The sequence below is a fragment of the Lethenteron reissneri genome, chromosome 35, assembly GCF_015708825.2.
Source record: "Lethenteron reissneri isolate LAM-NWPU_2019-01 chromosome 35, ASM1570882v1, whole genome shotgun sequence".
Lineage (NCBI taxonomy): Eukaryota > Metazoa > Chordata > Hyperoartia > Petromyzontiformes > Petromyzontidae > Lethenteron > Lethenteron reissneri.
In genome coordinates, this window is record NC_083813.1 from 8,197,965 (window position 1) to 8,216,388 (window position 18,424).

An 18,424-nucleotide genomic window follows, 5' to 3' on the forward strand; every position below is an offset into this window, starting at 1 on the left:
GGTAATGCATTCTGAAGTATCCACTTATACCTCTAATTGCCTTTCCAATTATTCTTTTGGTGTAATAAATGGCAATTTTAAGCAACACATTTCATTGGAAACCTTGTTACTGTTTACTCAACTGGGCAAGCACAGTGCTCAGAATACTTTCCAATGGACCATTTTACAGGGAGTTGATGGTTCAGTAATTGCAAAGTTATACAATTCTTGTGCCTAGTGACCAAAGCGTGCCACCTGCTGGGAAAAAAATTCAAGATCCTCTGGCATAATAATTGGCAAGGGTAATCAATCCTGTTCCGGTTCTATTGCTCAAATGCAAAATGTGAATAAGTATAACCCGTAAAAAAAAGTTTTTCACTATAAATACTTATATGCGTGGCGGCTAGAGTCCTCTCGTCCTCTGGCTTGAGATGGCTGCCACCTATGGGTCAGATGATTGCATTGCACCATTAAGAAATTGGTAATTAAATATATTTTTGTCCTAAAAAGTGTAAAATTTTGGATTTTTTTTTCACGAACATTAATTGTCACGGGAAGTGGGTTAAAACACGACCGAAAGATTTGCACGGTCCTAAGCAAGCAAGCGAACTTAATATAAAGGATTTAAAAATCACCTCCAGCTAAATGGACAAAGGGGGTAGTGCCTCTGGCAGTTGTTCGCGCACTGCACAATGAACCTATGAACCCGAGTTGGATTCCAGGCCACGGCAAACATCAAACGCGAGTAATTTCTCTCCTACTCTTGGAGGCTCCCTTCACCAACCCGGACTATTGTGATGAAGTATGGGGCCGCCGTCCATAAATGACGTCACGCACCTAGTGGGGGGGGGGGTCAGACATTTGTGACGAGGGGGGGGGGTGAGAAATGTGATGTCACGTAAAAATGTGCAACTTTAAATAAATATAGACAACACGTTCTACTTAATTAAATAGACTTTTAAAAAATGTTTTCTCCTACAACATCAGAGTGCATCGCCACATTGAATACGCACTACCAATGACAATAGTTTAAAGCGATTTGAAGCATGTTTTATATTTTTCTGGGGGGGGGGGGGGGCAGAGCTTTGTGACGTCATATTTGAGGGGGGGGGGGTCTGACTTTTTGTGACGCCGTGTGACGAGGGGGGGGGGGGGGGTCAAAAATCTTCCAAAATCGCGTGACGTCATTTATGGACGGCCCTTATGGTCAAATGACCCCTATGACTGACATGGTATGGGAAGGCCTTAATCCAGTCGGGGATTGACAATATGGCTGTACAGTTTGAAATTGTGAAAAATAAAACATTTGGGAAACTAGTTGACCAAATCTTACTTGCCAAAGATAATGCAGCTCAACATCCTTGTTACAGTGACATAAGATGAAGTTCTCAAAAGCGCAGTGTTTGATTGTTAAATGTGTTTTCATTAGGATCTGGACGCCCAGACACTAACAAGCTACAAGCGGAACATAATGGCACTCTCCGACCACGGGAAGCTCTACCGCAATGACCTGGAGATGGTCCTGTGTGTCGAGTCCTTATGAAGCCGCTGCCGTGCACACTAACACCTGAATCATAACACACAGCAGACCCATAACCAGTCAACACAGCATGGCGCCAGCATGCACACACACACCACGCATTTAGCGATGTTTGCAGACACGCAATAACGCAATCCGGACATGAATGACATGCATACAACATGCACCCATGTACAGCAACACACAAGCACAATACATATACACACACACACATGCATTCAAATGCATTCATCATATATTAAAGGGGTGCGACAGTTTGAGCCAACACACACTGACGAGCAAGTCAGCCGCTCACCAACAGGCACAAGCACATTGTCACACGCACCATGAACAGCGATCACTGGCATTCACCACGACACACACACAGAACATATGGGAGACAACACACACACACAGCACTTAAAGGCACACAGGCCAGTCTTCAGCACAAACTCGCGCTCCACAGAGCGGAATCTGCTTAACCTTGCGTACTTGGTCAGATATTCCAAAGGGCACTGCACGGCCACCGTTACAAGGAGTTAAACCAAAGTGATTGCAAACAGGCCTTCAAGTTGCATTATTTTTGTTAAACAACAGACTGGCAAGACATTAAGCAGGTTCTATTGCATTTACAGGCACGCAACCAATACATCCATTCACTTCCCATTTGACAAAACAAATCCCCAAAAGGTATCGGTTAATCTTGGCAGGAGTGGGAGTGAACACAGCAACGTACTGGACATTGAGGATTCTGAGACTTGATGTTACACCTCTATGGGCCCCCACCTGGCCTCAATACAGAAATAGACAATAGCAAACAGTCCTCCACTTCTAGATGGTGCACTGCCGTGTGAACATCCCGACGCCTCTATGTACTATCACAGAACTTAAACAAGCAGCACAGGAGTGGGTATTCTTCAGAGAAGCCCATCATTACATGTTTGGGGGGGGGGGGGGTGGTTCATTTTTGTTGGTGTTGTTGAATTTGACAATACCGTACATTCACAACTCCAGGTGAAACGTGTTCTTAGAAAGTGAAAACTCGCTTCTATAGATTGGCAATTGCTCGCCTCTGCGTCACCCGTGGCTGTAGCTGGATTTTCCCACTCCCAGAGAGAGACATCTTTTTGGCACCAAAGGCCGGACCTGCCGTGCCAAGACTACGGGGATTGCTTGTTTGTAGCTCACCAATGACCATGACACAATCCCCCTTCCTTTCTGGGAGATGGCTCCAATTTCTCAGCTGTGGTTTACCGGTCTCTCTAAGGTTCAAAGCAGGTTTGGGCATCTCTGAGCTTTAGATCATGATGCCACGACCGGCTGTGCAGTTCCAGTGCTGCCTGGGCTCGTTCAAAGTGCGCTGAATAGCTAAGGTTTGTGTTGCTATGTGACTTATTTTTGACCACCGTACAAAAAAAAGGGGGGAGAGACGAAAAAAGGAGATACCTTATTATATTTTAGGCACACAATTATTCAACGTGTTTGTGGCGTTGTGCGTTTTTGAAGTGTGTAAATGTTAACGATCTTCGAGGTCCTAGTATATTGTACTCGGTTCCTATAGAAAACTGCTTGGATTGTCTATTAACACAAAACCCTTCCCACATGAGTACAAATCATTTCCAGTTGTTCAATCCTTTTACAAATAATAATCTTTATTTTAACATATCGGAGCAGCATTTACACTGTTGGTATGTTTGTTTGCCGTGTGTTGATTTCACTGTGTTTAATCCTGCGTTGAAGTCCTAGTAAAGAATCATACCCTGTGCTGCATCTTGCATCTACAGTGCGCTGTTAACGCAAGCACCGTTTTTAGTCTGAGAATAATAAATTAAGTTGACAGATGTGTCTAATCTCATTGTCGTGTCATCTTTATAGCCAGTCTGTCACGATCATTTAAATGACTCTGGCGTGCAGAGAAATAGCTAATGGTGTATACAAATATATTGGTATACAATTGAATTGACATTTATTTTTCATATTTACAATGCTTAAGTGCATTTAAGATCAGGTATTTTTAAAGGCACTATCCTTTATGCACCACACATGTTAAGGCACCAATAGTTAATGGCGATGTTAAAACGCTCAGGATTTTGCACTCTGCTACTGGTATCAGTGCACTGAATATCGTGACACATTTGATGAATCAATTAACTCGTTGAATCTTCAGTAAGCAAAAGCCGCAGTGAACCAACAGAGATACTTTTCAGTCGGGTCATGTTTGGGATGTGAAAAGAAACTGGTGTTCCAAAACAATACACATCCAAACAAGACAAATGTCAATAGCTCTACCAGAAAATAAAAAATCGCCCATCATGCCCAAAACATCACCCATATATAACACAGTATATATTGTATTAGGGCAGCGTGATTGACATATGCATTGCGTTTTTTTCTCGATGCGTATGCATCACTGCCAATGTATTAGAACAAAAATTGCATGCAAACAAGAGAACATGCAATCTATACACATGCTGTGCAGAAATTGCAATTCTCCACAAGCCCAAGTCTTGACCAGGGGATGGCCGTGTGGCATCAAGGAGCTAAAACTGCGTCATAACGCTGAGCAGCAATTACTTAATCCAGACAGCCCTGATACATTTAATTTGAGAAACAATTTAGGATGCTGGCTCCACCATCCCAGCGTGTGTTAAAGCACTTGCCCCAACACTCCCAAGGGTAGATCTAGATGGAAAGGGTGAATTTCACATTTGTAGGGGTTTCTTTTATTTCTTGGTTCTTTCGGTAAAGTCACGTAGAATGGAAAGAATAAAATAAAAAAATAAAACATAATTAAATTCTCACGACGTTTCGGCCACAACGCAAGCAGCCGTCCTCAGGTGGTCTGTCTTCTAGACAGACCTGTTCTCCACCTGAGGACGGCTGCTTGTGTTGTGGCCGAAACGTCGTGAAAATGTAATTTATTATGTTTTATTATTTTATTATTTCCATTCTACGTGACTTTACCGAAAGAACCAAGATGAATCCCTGCAGTCACGAAAGCTTTAGATCGAAAAAAAGTTTATTTTATTGTTGCTTTTTGTGTGAAATGTTCAGAAGCCGGGGCTTGTAATAATGCACAAATTCTCATGAATCTCAAGATCTTTGGCTCAAAATGGAATGAAAAACTGGAACAGTCCGAGATGGCCTGGTATCTTCTTGGTTCTTTCGGTAAAGTCACGTAGAATGGAAATAATAAAATAATAAAAATAAAACCTAATAAAATAATTCTCACGACGTTTCGGCCACAATGCAAGCAGCCGTCCTCAGGTGGAGAACAGGTCTGTCGAGAAGACAGAGTCTGAATGACACACCCCAGGCTTGGAGCGTCTATTTAAGCTGTTCTCCACCTGAGGACGGCTGCTTGCGTTGTGGCCGAAACGTCGTGAGAATAATTTTATTATGTTTTATTTTTATTATTTATTATTTCCATTCTACGTGACTTTACCGAAAGAACCAAGAAGATAAATCCCTGCAGTCACGAAAGCTTTAAATCGAAATTTATGGCCTGGTATTTTACTTTCTTCACTCAGATAAATCCCAAGCCGCAGGAGGCCGAGCGGCTCCGCACCGAGTTGGCACCTCTTAGATGCTGGGTTTGAATGTGGGATAAGTCACCCGTGAGCTTATGGTTTCAAATTTTGACTTAAAACTTTTGTGACTGCAGGAATTCATATTCTTGGCTATTTCGGTAAAGTCACGTAGATAGAAAAGAAAAAATCTAATTATAAATGTTTTTTAATTATTTTCAATTTTTTTTAATTTTAAATTGATTTTATTATTTTTATGGTCTCAGCCTGAATGACAATTTTTTTACACAAAATGTATATATTTAACTTGGTTATTTACTATAATTTGGTATATTTTGGTTTGATTTTGGTTTTGACTACGATGGAACACTCTATGAAGGGCAGAGTGCAAACATTAATCTCCTGACATGCCAACGGTGGAATTTATATATATGTGGAAGTAATAAGACATTTTTCAAAGACCCAAATGATCATCCCAGCTCAGCATCACAGCTGAGGTCCATCACTCTGGCTTGTATCAATTGCGTGGTGACATGCATGAGTGGTAGGGCGTTTTGCTGCTTGTAGCAGCAGTTTCATGGATCAAGCTTAGTGGCCACCCTGGCTCAGGCCTACTTCACAGTGCGCTCTGCTTCAAAGTGTACGTTAAAGATCCCGTGACATCAAGAGTAGGCCATGCACCTCCGTTAGCAAGGTTGGCTACGTACGGTGCGAAATAAGTTAAATATATAGACACGTGTGTGCTTGCGTCATCTAAAATTGTATACATTACTTGAAAATTGCTAAATTCGGAAGCCTCATGGCAACTGGCAGACTAATTTACACTATGATGGCCGGTGCTGCTGTCACCATCTGCTGCATAGGGGCAACTGCTACTGGGGGTTCCCTACCGCAGGGCACCTCATTATGTACTGCACGGGAGGTGTGGTGTGTAAATATGAAGTGATGATGATGACGATGACGGCGGTGGTCGTTCACCACCCTGAGCATCACGTGGGACATCGTTGAGTCGCCGAGTCCCCGCTAAAGCAGGGGAAGCTCTGGTTCGGCGAGGAGCTCGGCGGCGACAGGAGAGTCGCACGGCACGAACAGCGTCACGCCCGACTTGTAGGCGGCTGGTATGGTGATGTGCGTGGGTGCTGCTGTCGTCAGAAGGTCTTGGCCCTCGCCGAGGGCACTCTGTGCACACAGCATGCGCTCCACTTGTTCTGGATGGGGAGTGCGGGAAGAAAGAGAATGGTGGAAGGGATTTAAGACCGAAACAGGAAGACTTCTTCACAATTCTGGCAAATCGCCTGATGAAAGCTGGTTGCGATCACCAGCGAAGCGTCGTACTCAAATTGTAAATGTTCTGGGTTTACTCTCCAATACACCGGTGTGCTAACGTAGTCACTAATTGGCACGTTCTGTTTACGTGACAAACCTACTAATTGGCTATGCTGGATGGTGGTGGGTTAACGACACATTTAAATTTATGCAATGTAACCCTAAAAAAAACATTTATTATCGATATTTGTCGCGAATGCCTACTGTGTTAAACCATACTGGCACCCTGTACGAAGCTATGTCCACTCGCTCATGTACGTATGGCAACGTTCACTTAGCGTTACACCTACGTACACGTGCAAACAGGCTGCATATGTAAACAATTATGTTTTCACAGAACATCAAGCCAGTGTCATTTAAAAACACAACTTCCACAACAGTTAAATTATCCAGGAAGTCGGCTTTTGTTGAGAGAAGGCAGATTAAGCGGATGAAAAAAGAATATTATGAAGTTCATGTTGCGGCCATCTGTGGGCAGATGATGCATCATATGAAGCAAGCATGGGTTATCTTAGAATATGTGTGTGTGTGGGTAAGCAAGTCTTACCAAGGACGTCCTCTCTAAAGTTAATTACTTATTCAAACTTTGACTGTAAAGCTGAATTTAAGCACACATTGAGGTTATCGTTTAGCGTTTAAATTCCATATTTTAGTTCAAGGACACAATACGTTTTATGAGCCCATTATAATTAGTGTGCATTTAATTTCATTAAAAAACTGTCAAAGATATTTTATTTTCCTCCAATTATTGATGGCATTCCTTTCCATTCATGCCCTGCCTAAGCACAGGTGGGAGCCTATTGAGACAATAATCCTATTTGCAATGCAGATGTGGAACAAACACAAAACACCGCTAGAGAAACAGGAACACCATTTTCCGTGGAAAGTTGTACAAAGCAAGATAATGTAACCTCGCTTGAATTTGCTTTTAGGATTCGATGAATAGTAAAAAAATGCATAGTATTGCATTTTTTGTCTGCACAAACAATATACCACCATCTGCTGCTTAATGATGATAAGGGTTTTTGTACTGTCCCACCAGGGTCACACGCACAGAACCTACAAACCACAGTGGAAGGCCGTGGGGTGAGAAGAGATGTTTTGGGAATGTATCCCCAATGTTATCCTGATCCATGTCTCTCGCAAAGAGCAATGCAACCCCTTGTGTTAGAGAATGACCCACGGAAGTGGATATCAATTTCAGTGACCTCCAGCTTACACAACAAAGGACAGCATTTTAACAAATATCCAGCCAATGACAGTAATGTTCATTGCATTACACTCAAATATTTTATATCCCAAGAACTGGAATTTAGCCCAATGAAGCGCAGAAACAAATTGAATTTGTCCAGTCATGATACACTAGAGAACCCAGTTTAATCACAGGTGGCTGCCTGGATCCTGGGGATAGAAGTGGGGATAATTGTGTAAAGGTCAGCAAGTGTTGATCGGCTCCGAGACGAGTGGTGTTGCCCTTGTCCGTCCCGTGACCCCCTCCTGCCAGCAGGGCATATGACACTTCACGTGGCCTTAAAGTGCACATAGCCTGACACAAGGCCGTGGTGACATTACCGACACTTAATAGCGACGTCACCGACACTTATTGGCAAATGGCGGTTTATGTTGTTGTTGTTGTCTCACCAGCGACGTGAAGCTCGTGCCAGCGCGGGTCGTCCTCCAGGCGTGCGATGGTGCCACTGCCCCCGGCCACGCGTGCCTCCACGTCCTCGCGACGCACCAGCAGCTCCGAGGGGCTGCTCAGGCGCTGGCTCAGCACCGCTGTGCCCACTGCGTGTGCCGATGCGCAGCAACAGGAGAGAACAGAGTGACGTACTGCGTCCTGTGTAGGGTTGCGAAGCCATTATTGGTAATTTGACAATCATCTTCAGACTCGATTATCTATAACTAACGAACATTAAAATCAGTCACCGTGTAGTATGCTCCAACAGATACACAGACATAAAGAATGGGGTGGACTTTTGTCTTTATTGTTAGACATCATATTCATCAGCCAAAAACAATTCACTGCTGGATGAAGCCCACCTACCCAAGCCTTTGCCATCTCTGACAGCCGTTTGATAAATAGAAGCTGATTCCATCGCTCCATCTCAGCAGCGATGTCCTCGCGAGCATATCACTATATTGGCTGCCACACTGATGTAGTCCTAACAACCACCCATCATTCCCTCTTGCCACGAGACGTTCTGCCAAAAGCACACTTACCTTTCTTAAAAGTAAAATGTCTAACTTGCATATGTTCATTGATCCATGTGTTCATCTTCCTATCTCTCAGTGTATTGCCATGCATGTAACTCTCCATGTTTCATTGTGCACTTTTCACCATGTTACATTCTCTTTGTCAATGGCCTTTTAATTACAATAGAATAATACTCATTGCCTTTAGATAATTCTTGGTTTATGTGAGTGATGAACGATCAAAATTGATGTTATGTAATGATAGAAAAACTAGTTTATGTTTGGGCAACGACATGGCCTCATGGTAGTGTTCAACAATCGTTGCAGATGTTCAGGTTCGAATCCAGGGGCACGAATTGTCAAATCCGCGATGAGCAAAGTTTGAGTGTACCTACAATCGTTGCTCACTACTGCAAAAAAATATCAGGATCCTCCTATTAGAGAGTTATGATACTCAGTGAGTATTTTTCCTGGATAAATAAGAGTAATAATATATATAAATGAAAGCCCGTCTGTCTGTTCCAAATACAAATCCAGACCGTTAAAGCTATCGCCACCAAACTTGGCAGGGTTACCTATTAAAACCCCGCCGGAAACCTTAGCTACATGGCGAGCCGACATTTTATATAGGGGGGCCCGGAGGCACCCACACGCTCCCAATGACATCACCATCCATAACCCAGCACATATTAACCTGGTCCTGCACATCTAACAGTTACATAATGACCCCCTCATAAAATGTATGTAAAATTGCCGTTGATTACACCACCAAAAAACCGTTGATGATCTCAATGAAAGGTCAACCTCCTTGAGCACGCCCATCTTTCGGTGCGAGACAAACAAACGGCATCATTCACACTTCAAAAAAAAAGCTTCGTTATATAATTTCGTTCCCCATTTTGGCACAGAAAAATATTCACAGTGGCTGTAACGCCATTGACCCCTCCTTCTGAATACAGTGATTGGGCCACTCTACATTCACAAGTACCCGGGCAACGCCGGGTATTTCCTGCATGTAAATAAAAAAATGAAATTCAAAACAAATCAAAGTGGTTTCCTGCTCAAATGGGCATATGGTGGAAATTCTATCCCATTCATAGTCCTAAGCCGATGGTAGGAATTCCACATTCATATGGCAGGCATGACAATGTTAAATTTCATTGACCCAAGAGAAAATGAACTACCAATCTCTAATTGTGAAATGTGTATTCTATTAAGTGCACCATATGGCCAAATATAATAGAATCATGAGTGTTTACACACTAAGTATCCGCATGAGTTTGGAAAAAAAGGAGCAATAAAAACAGTACAAGACAATGGTAATAAGGAAAATAAAACGAAGGTTTATAAGGATGAAAAGCGTACCTAATGCAACTAATATATACAAAACAATTGGATCGATATAGGGTCTACTCGATAATGTATCTGTACAAAACAGTGGGCATATTTATTATTTAAGCACTCGAGCACTGGTTATAGGAAGGATTTGCCGATACTCTCACGTGACTTTGTCTTATCCGCTCGATGGCTCGGACAGGAAGAAACATTGGACGAAGTACACAGGTAAATTTCGATTCAAAGCTTTCGTGACTGCAGGGATTCAGTCTTCTTGGTTCTTTCGGTAAAATCACGGTAAAGTCACGTGACTTTACCGAAAGAACCAATGAAGAAGTACACAGGTAATAGGAAGTGCTGATAACAGGGTCAGATAAAATGAATGTCAATATATTAGGTATATAATGAAGCATTAACTCTTCAATAAAAAAATATTATTACACTCATACATTTATCAAGTTGTTAATTTCAGAACTGATCTTTTACAATTTGTATACAATGTGCAAATGATATGCAATTGCTACATTTAGGCTAATGTAGGGAAGACAACTGTGCAAATGAGACAGAGAAAAAACAGGACTCAACATAAACGAGACGGTGAGACCAAACAACTTGATTCTTAAATCACATCGCCAGCCTAAATTGTGACCCTTACTCAAATCACTGGTGGGGTTATTCCCTACATGCCTACATGGTACTGCACGTATGTGTGGGTGGCATGGGGTTCGATGCTCACAGATGACCTACCAAAGTCCAAGGGGTTGGCCATGTAGATGCCCTCTCTGCCGACTTCCGAACACCATCTGGTGGTGCCAGGCATCTGGCACCTCCTTCTCCGGGTGGCACAGCCACCTGCATGTTCATGGTGACGACGGGCACGGCGCCGCGTCTCACCCAGTGCCGCAGCCAGTGCGCCAGCGGCACCGCGCGTGCCGGGTACATGTGGAAAAACCTGCCGAGTACGTGGCCACGCGATGCTTCGTGCGCGCCCACCAGCAGCTGCTCGTGCGTCGCGCCTGCAAACGCCGAAGTGGCGGAGACAGAAACAAATGCGGTCATATATTTGTGATACCCAAACGATAAGAGCAACACAGAAGATACTCCTCTTGGTTCTTTCGGTAAAGTCACGTAGAAGGGAAGTAATAAAATAATAAAAATAAAACATAATAAAATAATTCTCACGACGTTTCGGCCACAACGCAAGCAGCCGTCCTCAGGTGAAACCAGGTCTGTCAAAAGAACCAAGAAGATGAATCCCTGCAGTCACGAAAGCTTTAAATCGAAACAGAAGATACTGCTAACATTAGCATTGTTAGCATGTTCTAATCGATATCAGTGGAACACTTTATTAAAGATTTCCAACGATGCTTGAAAGTGTTATTGCATTGGCTATGTCCGTATGTCCATACTGGAGGGGGAGGCTATAATGTTTGTAAAGATGATCCAATATGAAAACATCTGTAGTACAAATATAGTGTCGCTATTAGGGACTTAAAACTATTAAGTATTTGACACCGTAGTATCACTGTCGTGTCACTACTCTGAAACATTTTATCTGCAGTAAGCACAGATAATTATCCGTGCTTACTGCAGATAAAATGCTACCGGAAGTGGTTTTCTCTAACTACAAAATGTATCGTGTTATCTGCGGGTAAGAGATATAACCCAGAAGAGGTGGAAAAATGCACCCTTTTGCTCGCGATTATCCGAGGATAGCTGCAAAGAGAAAAGGGGTAATTTCCATGGAAGGAGATGACCAAGAGGATCCATCAACAGCGTCAGTGTCCCTACATTTATTTATTGAGCTATGTCTTCCTTTAGGGTGACAATGCCAAGTCACTTCCACGTTTATATTAAGCCTGCGATTGGATTAAAGTGTGTGGATTCGCCTGAACGGACCTGCCACGCTGCGGGAAAGAAGGTACTCCGCTAATGGGGCTTCGTTGGCACGTAGCTTCGTGCCGACGGCACTCTCAGCGATGTCGGCCTCCACCGGGACTCCGAGCGCCTGCATAATGTTCACCACGGCGGTGGCACCGCACGCCGACACGCCGATCTGCTCTGTCTGCTTCTCCAGTGCCTCCATCAGTGACCAGATCATGCAGGGCTCAAGGCCCGCATCAGAGTCATCAGCAGTGGTCAATGACTCCTGGCTTGTTCTGTCTGACGAGGACTCGGGAGTCACTCGAAGTCCATTGGCTTGCTCCATTGGGCAGCTTGCTTGGCTTGGCAGTGAATCTTTAACTCGGTTGGCTTTTTCTGCCACAGGCCCTGTCACCTGTGCATTTTCTTCATCCATATTTCTGACACCTAAAATAAAAAAAACCGTAAGGGTGAAAACCTGGCAGAAACTCATTCATACATACAAGTGAACATTATAAAAAATGTAAACTTTTAATCATTTACATTGCTTGCATAAGTAAACGTTTTAGCCACCATGAAGATCCTTGTTGAATGATGCTTTGATGTTTTATTTTCTTTTAAGCTTAAATAGTTTTTCAACAGAGATTGGCAGTTTCATGCCTTACAAAGTAGACATGGGTTATGCCTTTCCACGGCTGGTTAGTTTTCTCAGCTGACGGATAAGGTTAGCAAACAAAACAGACACGACTATAGTTGGTTGGTTGATGCACAACACAATATCTTAATGATGGCAAGACGCACGAATGTCAGCTCTGTATATAAGAGCATCACAGAATAGATTAGAAGGGAAAAGAACACAACTTCCCTACATCAGAAATCTAGGAATTGACCATATATTAGACAAAGTGTATGTTTAGGGTTAAGCCCGCTTTGGGAATCGTGACTTTCACGCAAATTACAAACTGTTACACCTCCCTGTAAGAAAGCGTTACTTACATTACTTCCATGAACAAATACTGAATCACAATGGTACATCTGCTGTGCGTGTTTGCGCTTTGTCCATTGTAATGTAAACAGCATCGGCACTGCAGGCTTCTGGGTGCGTTTGCTTTGTGCACTGTCCATGTTATACAAACACGAGGTCTAAAGCATGCCCCCCTCCCCGTGTACAAGTATTTACTTTTTAAATTGTTGCATCTAAAAGGTACACAAACACACATTGCCCACAGTATGGCGCTTCATCAAACCCAGGCTGTGAGGCTAACAACACGGATCTGGGCTGCACTTCAGAATTCCCTTTCTCGTGTGACACATAGAACGGTAGATTCAAAGATATTTCCAGCAATACAGTTTTGTACTCTCAAATTAGCACGTTTCAACGCGAGTATGCTACTGCGTTTATGTATGTGGAACTTCTTTCGCGCCGTACGTAGACAACCGTAATAATCGGAGGTGCAGGGAAGAACAAACTAAACAGAAATAGGAGTTCTAAAGAAATTGGGTTTCAATACATCAATGTGATAATCACCGACTCGTGTAAATGTTGCAGGGCGAGTAAGTTATGCTAAATACTCTGCAGTTGAGTCTTCTGCTTATCACTAGAAACATTTAATAAACGACGTTTTTGAAGATGAGCCTCAAAATATGACCCCAGAGGTTGAAGATTGGTTTTATTCACATGAAAAGGGGTTAGCCTCCAAACACTTTATGCTTGAAGTGTTTAAAATATATAATTCCAATCGTTGAACCAAGTAATATGCCTCCAATGTCGCTTGATATTTAAGCACCGCGCATAAGGAAATTAAGTGGTCTCTCTTCAGGCATGTCTCATCTACTGGTCGTGACAAGTGGCATGCACCTACAAACGTAATCTTTTAAGTCGAGTAAACCTACGGGAGGGCCCATGACTTGTTGAGTGAGATGCCCCCAGTTTCCCATGGCAGTAACAGCCACAAAAGGTGGTGGGGGGACATTGCAGCCTCAGTGCGCTTGGGGTAGATGCACGCATGTGGAGGCCTTTTGTCACCACTGCATTGCACGTGTGGAAGATCTTAAACTTGCTATGTCGCACCGCACTGTTTGGTGAAGGCGGGGAGCATAGTAGTAGAGTACAACGTTGGAGTTCTGATTGTGATGTTCGTGGCAAATTTTGGTTTCAAGATTTACAATTTAATGACTGCCACTCGTGCGTGTGGATAACCATTACAATGTGGTTATTTAATAAATTCAAAATAACTTTGAGATCAACGCAATCCATTAAACTATTTTAAACAGGTAAAACTAAACAATTTTTTTGATTTCACCAGATATTGTGGAAATTTTATAGCAGCTAAATACTCTATAGACACGACCACGGGGAAAGACAGAACATACAGCAAACTTCGTGATCGTTACCAAACAACCTCCTGCACACCAGGCGAGGTAGTAAACATCTCGCCGGTTAAAGCAACGTACGGTACGAAAGAAGTTCAACATACAATGTTAAGTAGTTTAAAGTCACTGCAGTCACGATTTGTCGCTTTTGTTACGAAGGTTCAAAGCGATGTGTGGGGCTAGCCTGGCACGCACGATAATTGTTAAAACACTAAATATTGATCTGAAGCTTTAGTGAATCCATACTCTTTGGTTCTTTCGGTAAATTCTAGATTTGAAGCTTTCGTGACCTGGTGAGGGAGGCTTGTGTTGCCTCCTAAACGTCGTGATTTAATTTAGTTTTAATTTTGTTTTACCTACGTGACTTTACCGAAAAAACCAGAGTATTTTTCGATATAGTCACGTAGGTATAAAATAAATAATTTTACCGAAAAAAACAAAGCGTATACAAAAATATATATCTATATTCTTGGTTCTTTCGGTAAAGTAGTTACGTAGAAGGGAAATTATAAAAATATAAAATACAAATTCTCACGTTTCGACTGCAACACAAGCAATCATCATCCGAAACGTCGTGAGAATTTTGTTTTATATTTATATTATTTTATTATTTCCCTTCTACGTGACTACTTTACCTAAATAACCAAGAATATGAATCCCTGCAGTCACGAAAGCTTTAAATCAAAATAAATATCAATGTTGTTTTACAGGGACACGGCACGTGGAGTTTCCGTCACCTTCCCAAGCACCCGACAACCGATCAATCGATCGAGGATGATGACTTACAGTTCGCGCGCATTTTAATAGTGTCACACGTTAGATGTTGGCTTTATCGCAATTATTAGAAAGGCTAATTACGTTAATTTTACTCGCTACCGACGCCAACGCCACTGTACAAACCGGGGCACAGTCCCCTTTCGGGGTTCTATTTACGCTTACGTCATCGAATCGGAATCGACATTTAAAATCGATAACAAATCGAAACCGCCTTTCGATTCCGCCGTTCCTCATAGAACCCCCACGTTGGTCGAGTGGGTGAGTAAGCGGTGTAGGGAATCGATTCCAAGTTCAAAGCGCGCGCGCGTTTTTTTGGTCGTCGTCTTCTTCTTCTGGAAGATTCGCGAGAGGGGATGGGGGGGAGGGGCTCGCGACGTCCACCCACCCCCCACACCCCCCGCCCCATTGAGTTAGATTTCCTAGCGCGGATTAGGCGTGGACCAATCAGGCGCGCGCTTCCGTCCCTCGCGGGGGGGGGTAGGGGGGGGGGGTGCTGAGCGTTGACCAATCAGAGGGCGGCGTCGCTCACGGAACGCCTCGTCTCCTCGTGTCTATGCGGACTACGATTTACAATACGGCGTGTACGCCGACTAAACTCGTTGGTGGTGCGGAGGCGGCGGAGGCATCGGCGTTTGCGGCTTTCGCTTTAAGGTTTTTAAAAAAAATACATCAACAAATAAGACGCAGCAAATTAAGAAGTACAACGTCGGGTTGATAAGGCGCGCGGTGTGGAGTTTGCTGGAGGAGTTGTCATTCTGCAGGCGTATCGCTGTGAGTAGTGGTTCACGCACGGGCCCACGGCCTCATGATGATGATTCGCCGTGCGGGTTTTAACTGGATGGAGGAGGGCCACGCAATTTAATCGCAAATGTATAGCTTGTTAAAGTGTCGTCAACCACGTACACCTGGTGCTTTAATGTCACGAGCGGTTTGCTGCTGAAGGGTGTCTGAAGATGCGTTTGATACGAGTCGCTTGTCGCAAAACGTGTCTCATGGAGCCCACGTTTGACCTACCTACCTACCAGTTACTGTACAGTAATTGTCATTTGCATTCACTCTTCAACGTTAATGTGTCACGTGTATCGAATGAGATCGTTACAATGGTACACTGGCGTGAATTATTAAAAGTGGTTGTTGGGTCGTGATCGCAGTTCAAGGATGGGTTTCGTGCGTCTTGCCTATGAGCAGCATGCAGGGATTGTAAGCCACGTGTTTTGATATGTAAACATACAACAATCATAAACGTTTAATTATATCACCAATGGCACTCATTTTAATATTGCTGAGGAATCGCTTTGTTCGGTAACGTGGTATGTGCCCATTTGAGACAACCTTGATACGCGTGGTTTGAGTCTTAAGTCGTTGGTTTGTGACAGACCCATGTCACTTTTGCTATTTGTCTAATTTTAAAACATGATTTGAGACAATGATGGGCGTTCGCTTTAGGGTCAGGGTTTTTTTTCTTCCTCGATGTTTTAACATTAACAAAAGTTTCTACTTCTTTAGTTTGTTAACAGGTTAATGATAACAGGTTCATGAAACAAAACTAAAAGTTTGTTTTACTGCCACTGAGGTTTCATGCAGGAAGTCTAGTGACCTAAAACATCAAAACAGGACAATCTTGACCCTAGGTCACAGTAAAAAAAACCCCACGGTATTAAAAGTTAACCTCATTTAAGGCTTTAGTGCAATTTATAACCAAAGAACGAGCACGGGTCACAATAATAGATGAATATTCGAAAGTGAAAACGATGATTACGTGTAATTTACAAACTAAATAAACTGAAATGCAACTGGCCAGGACATCTAACGGGGACACAAGCGGTGGGTAAATTTCAAAAAAGAATGTAGGTCGATGGGGAAAATAAGGAAAGTGGTAGACAGCAAAGGAAGGAAGATGTTGGGATGATGATATTGGAGGAGCACACAACTTGGAGGTGACGAGACATCGTGAAGAGTGGAAAACTTTGTCCAAAAGTTGGGGTGTTCATGGCGAAGAAAGACATTGACCTCTTGCAGTCGAATGCAAGTGTGGTGATTTCTCTTATACGTTGCATGGTTGTCTCCTTTGCAAATGTAGTGTTAACTGGCAAAGTAACAAGTGCGTTCGTTTTTATTTTAACATAACAATTATACTGTTCATACTCTTAGTTCTTTCGGTAAAGTCACGTAGGTAAAAAATGAAATTAAAATTAATAAAAAATAAAAATAACGACGTTTCGGAGGCAACACAAGTCTCCGTCATCAGGTGGGACCGTCACAGCCAGAGTATGAATCCTTGCAGTCACGAAAGCTTCAAATCTAGAATTATACTGTTACTTTTGCGAGAGATATAACTGGGAATATGATTATCACATACGGTAGTCTTGGTGGGCTCCGTGGGTTCTCGAACCTTCTTTGAATGGGAATTGATTATTCCCATTTGCTGAGTCTGTGCTGTTTCCTGTTCCACACTGGGACGCGTCTCTGCTACGCAGCTGGAGTAGGTGGGGTGGGGGCATCGTGCCTTTAACATGCACAAAATGTCAACGCGGCCCTCTTTTGTCGCTTTGACCCAGGGCGTTCTTTCACTTTGCTGTTGTAGCTTTGTTGTGTCCATCTGTGTGCGGTTTTTCATTCATTCTCAACTAAAGTTCTTGTGTTTTTGTTTAAAGAACAGCGCCTTCTCTTGCAGTCCTACGACATGAGCACATGTGTGTGCCATACTGGCGAGGGCTGATGTTTTTAGCGAGGCTTAGTTTTAGTGTGGACACTGTGGCACCGTTCCCACGATGGTAAACATTGCACACAATGCTGATGCAGCCTGGGGGCCAGGATTTGTTATGGGAGTGGGTGCGGTGCATCGGCAATTGCAGCACTGTACAAACTATTACTCAAGACTCAATAAAATCTGTAATTGGATGTCCATTGGATGCATCTTAAATGTTCAACTCAACGCAATTGAATGATGTATGTGTGTTGAACTTCTTTCTAACCGTACGTAGCCAACCGAGATAATTGGAGGTGCGTAAATGCAAGACGACAATTCCCTTACAACGGCAGCTTTGTTTGTGTAGGACATTGTTTTACATGTTTTGACTAACAGAGTAGAACACATGTATGTATATGTGTACACAAAATGTTCAACAGTATATGTTATATTTATATCAATTCTGTATTTCTATAGCACTATTTCGTACAAAAGATGCAATTGAAAGTGATGTACAGGTTAAATAAAACATTGTTAAGACTATATCGCAAGAACAATAAAAACAATTTCCATACAAAACAAAATTGCGTTACAAGAAATTGCTAGCGAAGGCATATCAAAAAAATAACACTATTAAAGTAAATCAGTATAAAAGTATCTTATGTAAAAGCACGTTTATAGATTTCATTTAAAATTGCTTATTGATTGCGAAGTCATCAGATCCTCTGGCAGGCTGTTCCACAGGCGAGGACCATACACACTAAAGGCTGCGCCTCCGTGAGTTTTAGTCCTGGCCCTTCGGACAACTAAAAGACCGGAAACAGGATCTGAGGGATCTTG

At 42.8% G+C, this 18,424-nt stretch overlaps 3 protein-coding genes across 6 annotated transcripts in view; 2 read left to right on the forward strand and 1 right to left on the reverse strand.

Annotated features, from left to right (window-relative positions):
* CALB2 (calbindin 2) overlaps positions 1–3,348 on the forward strand; it is a 42,667-nt gene extending 39,319 nt beyond the window's left edge. For both annotated transcript variants that reach the window (XM_061565710.1, XM_061565709.1), the window contains exon 11: positions 1,409–3,348. In XM_061565710.1, coding sequence (XP_061421694.1) covers positions 1,409–1,522 — 114 coding nt within the window. In that variant the 3' untranslated portion in view covers positions 1,523–3,348. The remainder of the gene's footprint in view (positions 1–1,408) is intronic.
* A 1,581-nt stretch (positions 3,349–4,929) lies between these two features.
* On the reverse strand, positions 4,930–15,136 carry LOC133350893 (uncharacterized). 3 transcript variants are annotated; one of them, XM_061565724.1, is made up of 5 exons: positions 15,058–15,136; positions 11,782–12,192; positions 10,630–10,898; positions 7,993–8,139; positions 4,930–6,233 (listed from the first exon to the last, which is right to left on the reverse strand). In XM_061565724.1, the coding sequence occupies exons 2-4, from the start codon at positions 12,179–12,181 to the stop codon at positions 8,122–8,124; spliced, it is 687 nt and encodes a 228-aa protein (XP_061421708.1). In that variant the 5' UTR covers positions 12,182–12,192; positions 15,058–15,136; the 3' UTR covers positions 4,930–6,233; positions 7,993–8,121. The 3 variants fall into 3 exon arrangements, with proteins under 3 accessions (XP_061421708.1, XP_061421706.1, XP_061421709.1); XM_061565722.1 differs by lacking the exon at positions 15,058–15,136 and adding an exon at positions 14,905–15,050; XM_061565725.1 differs by lacking the exon at positions 15,058–15,136 and adding an exon at positions 14,856–15,032.
* A 339-nt stretch (positions 15,137–15,475) lies between these two features.
* The window catches only part of MBTPS1 (membrane bound transcription factor peptidase, site 1), a 31,292-nt gene continuing 28,343 nt past the window's right edge, over positions 15,476–18,424 (forward strand). The window contains exon 1 of the mRNA XM_061565711.1: positions 15,476–15,666. The gene's annotated coding sequence lies outside the window, so the exon portion shown is untranslated. The remainder of the gene's footprint in view (positions 15,667–18,424) is intronic.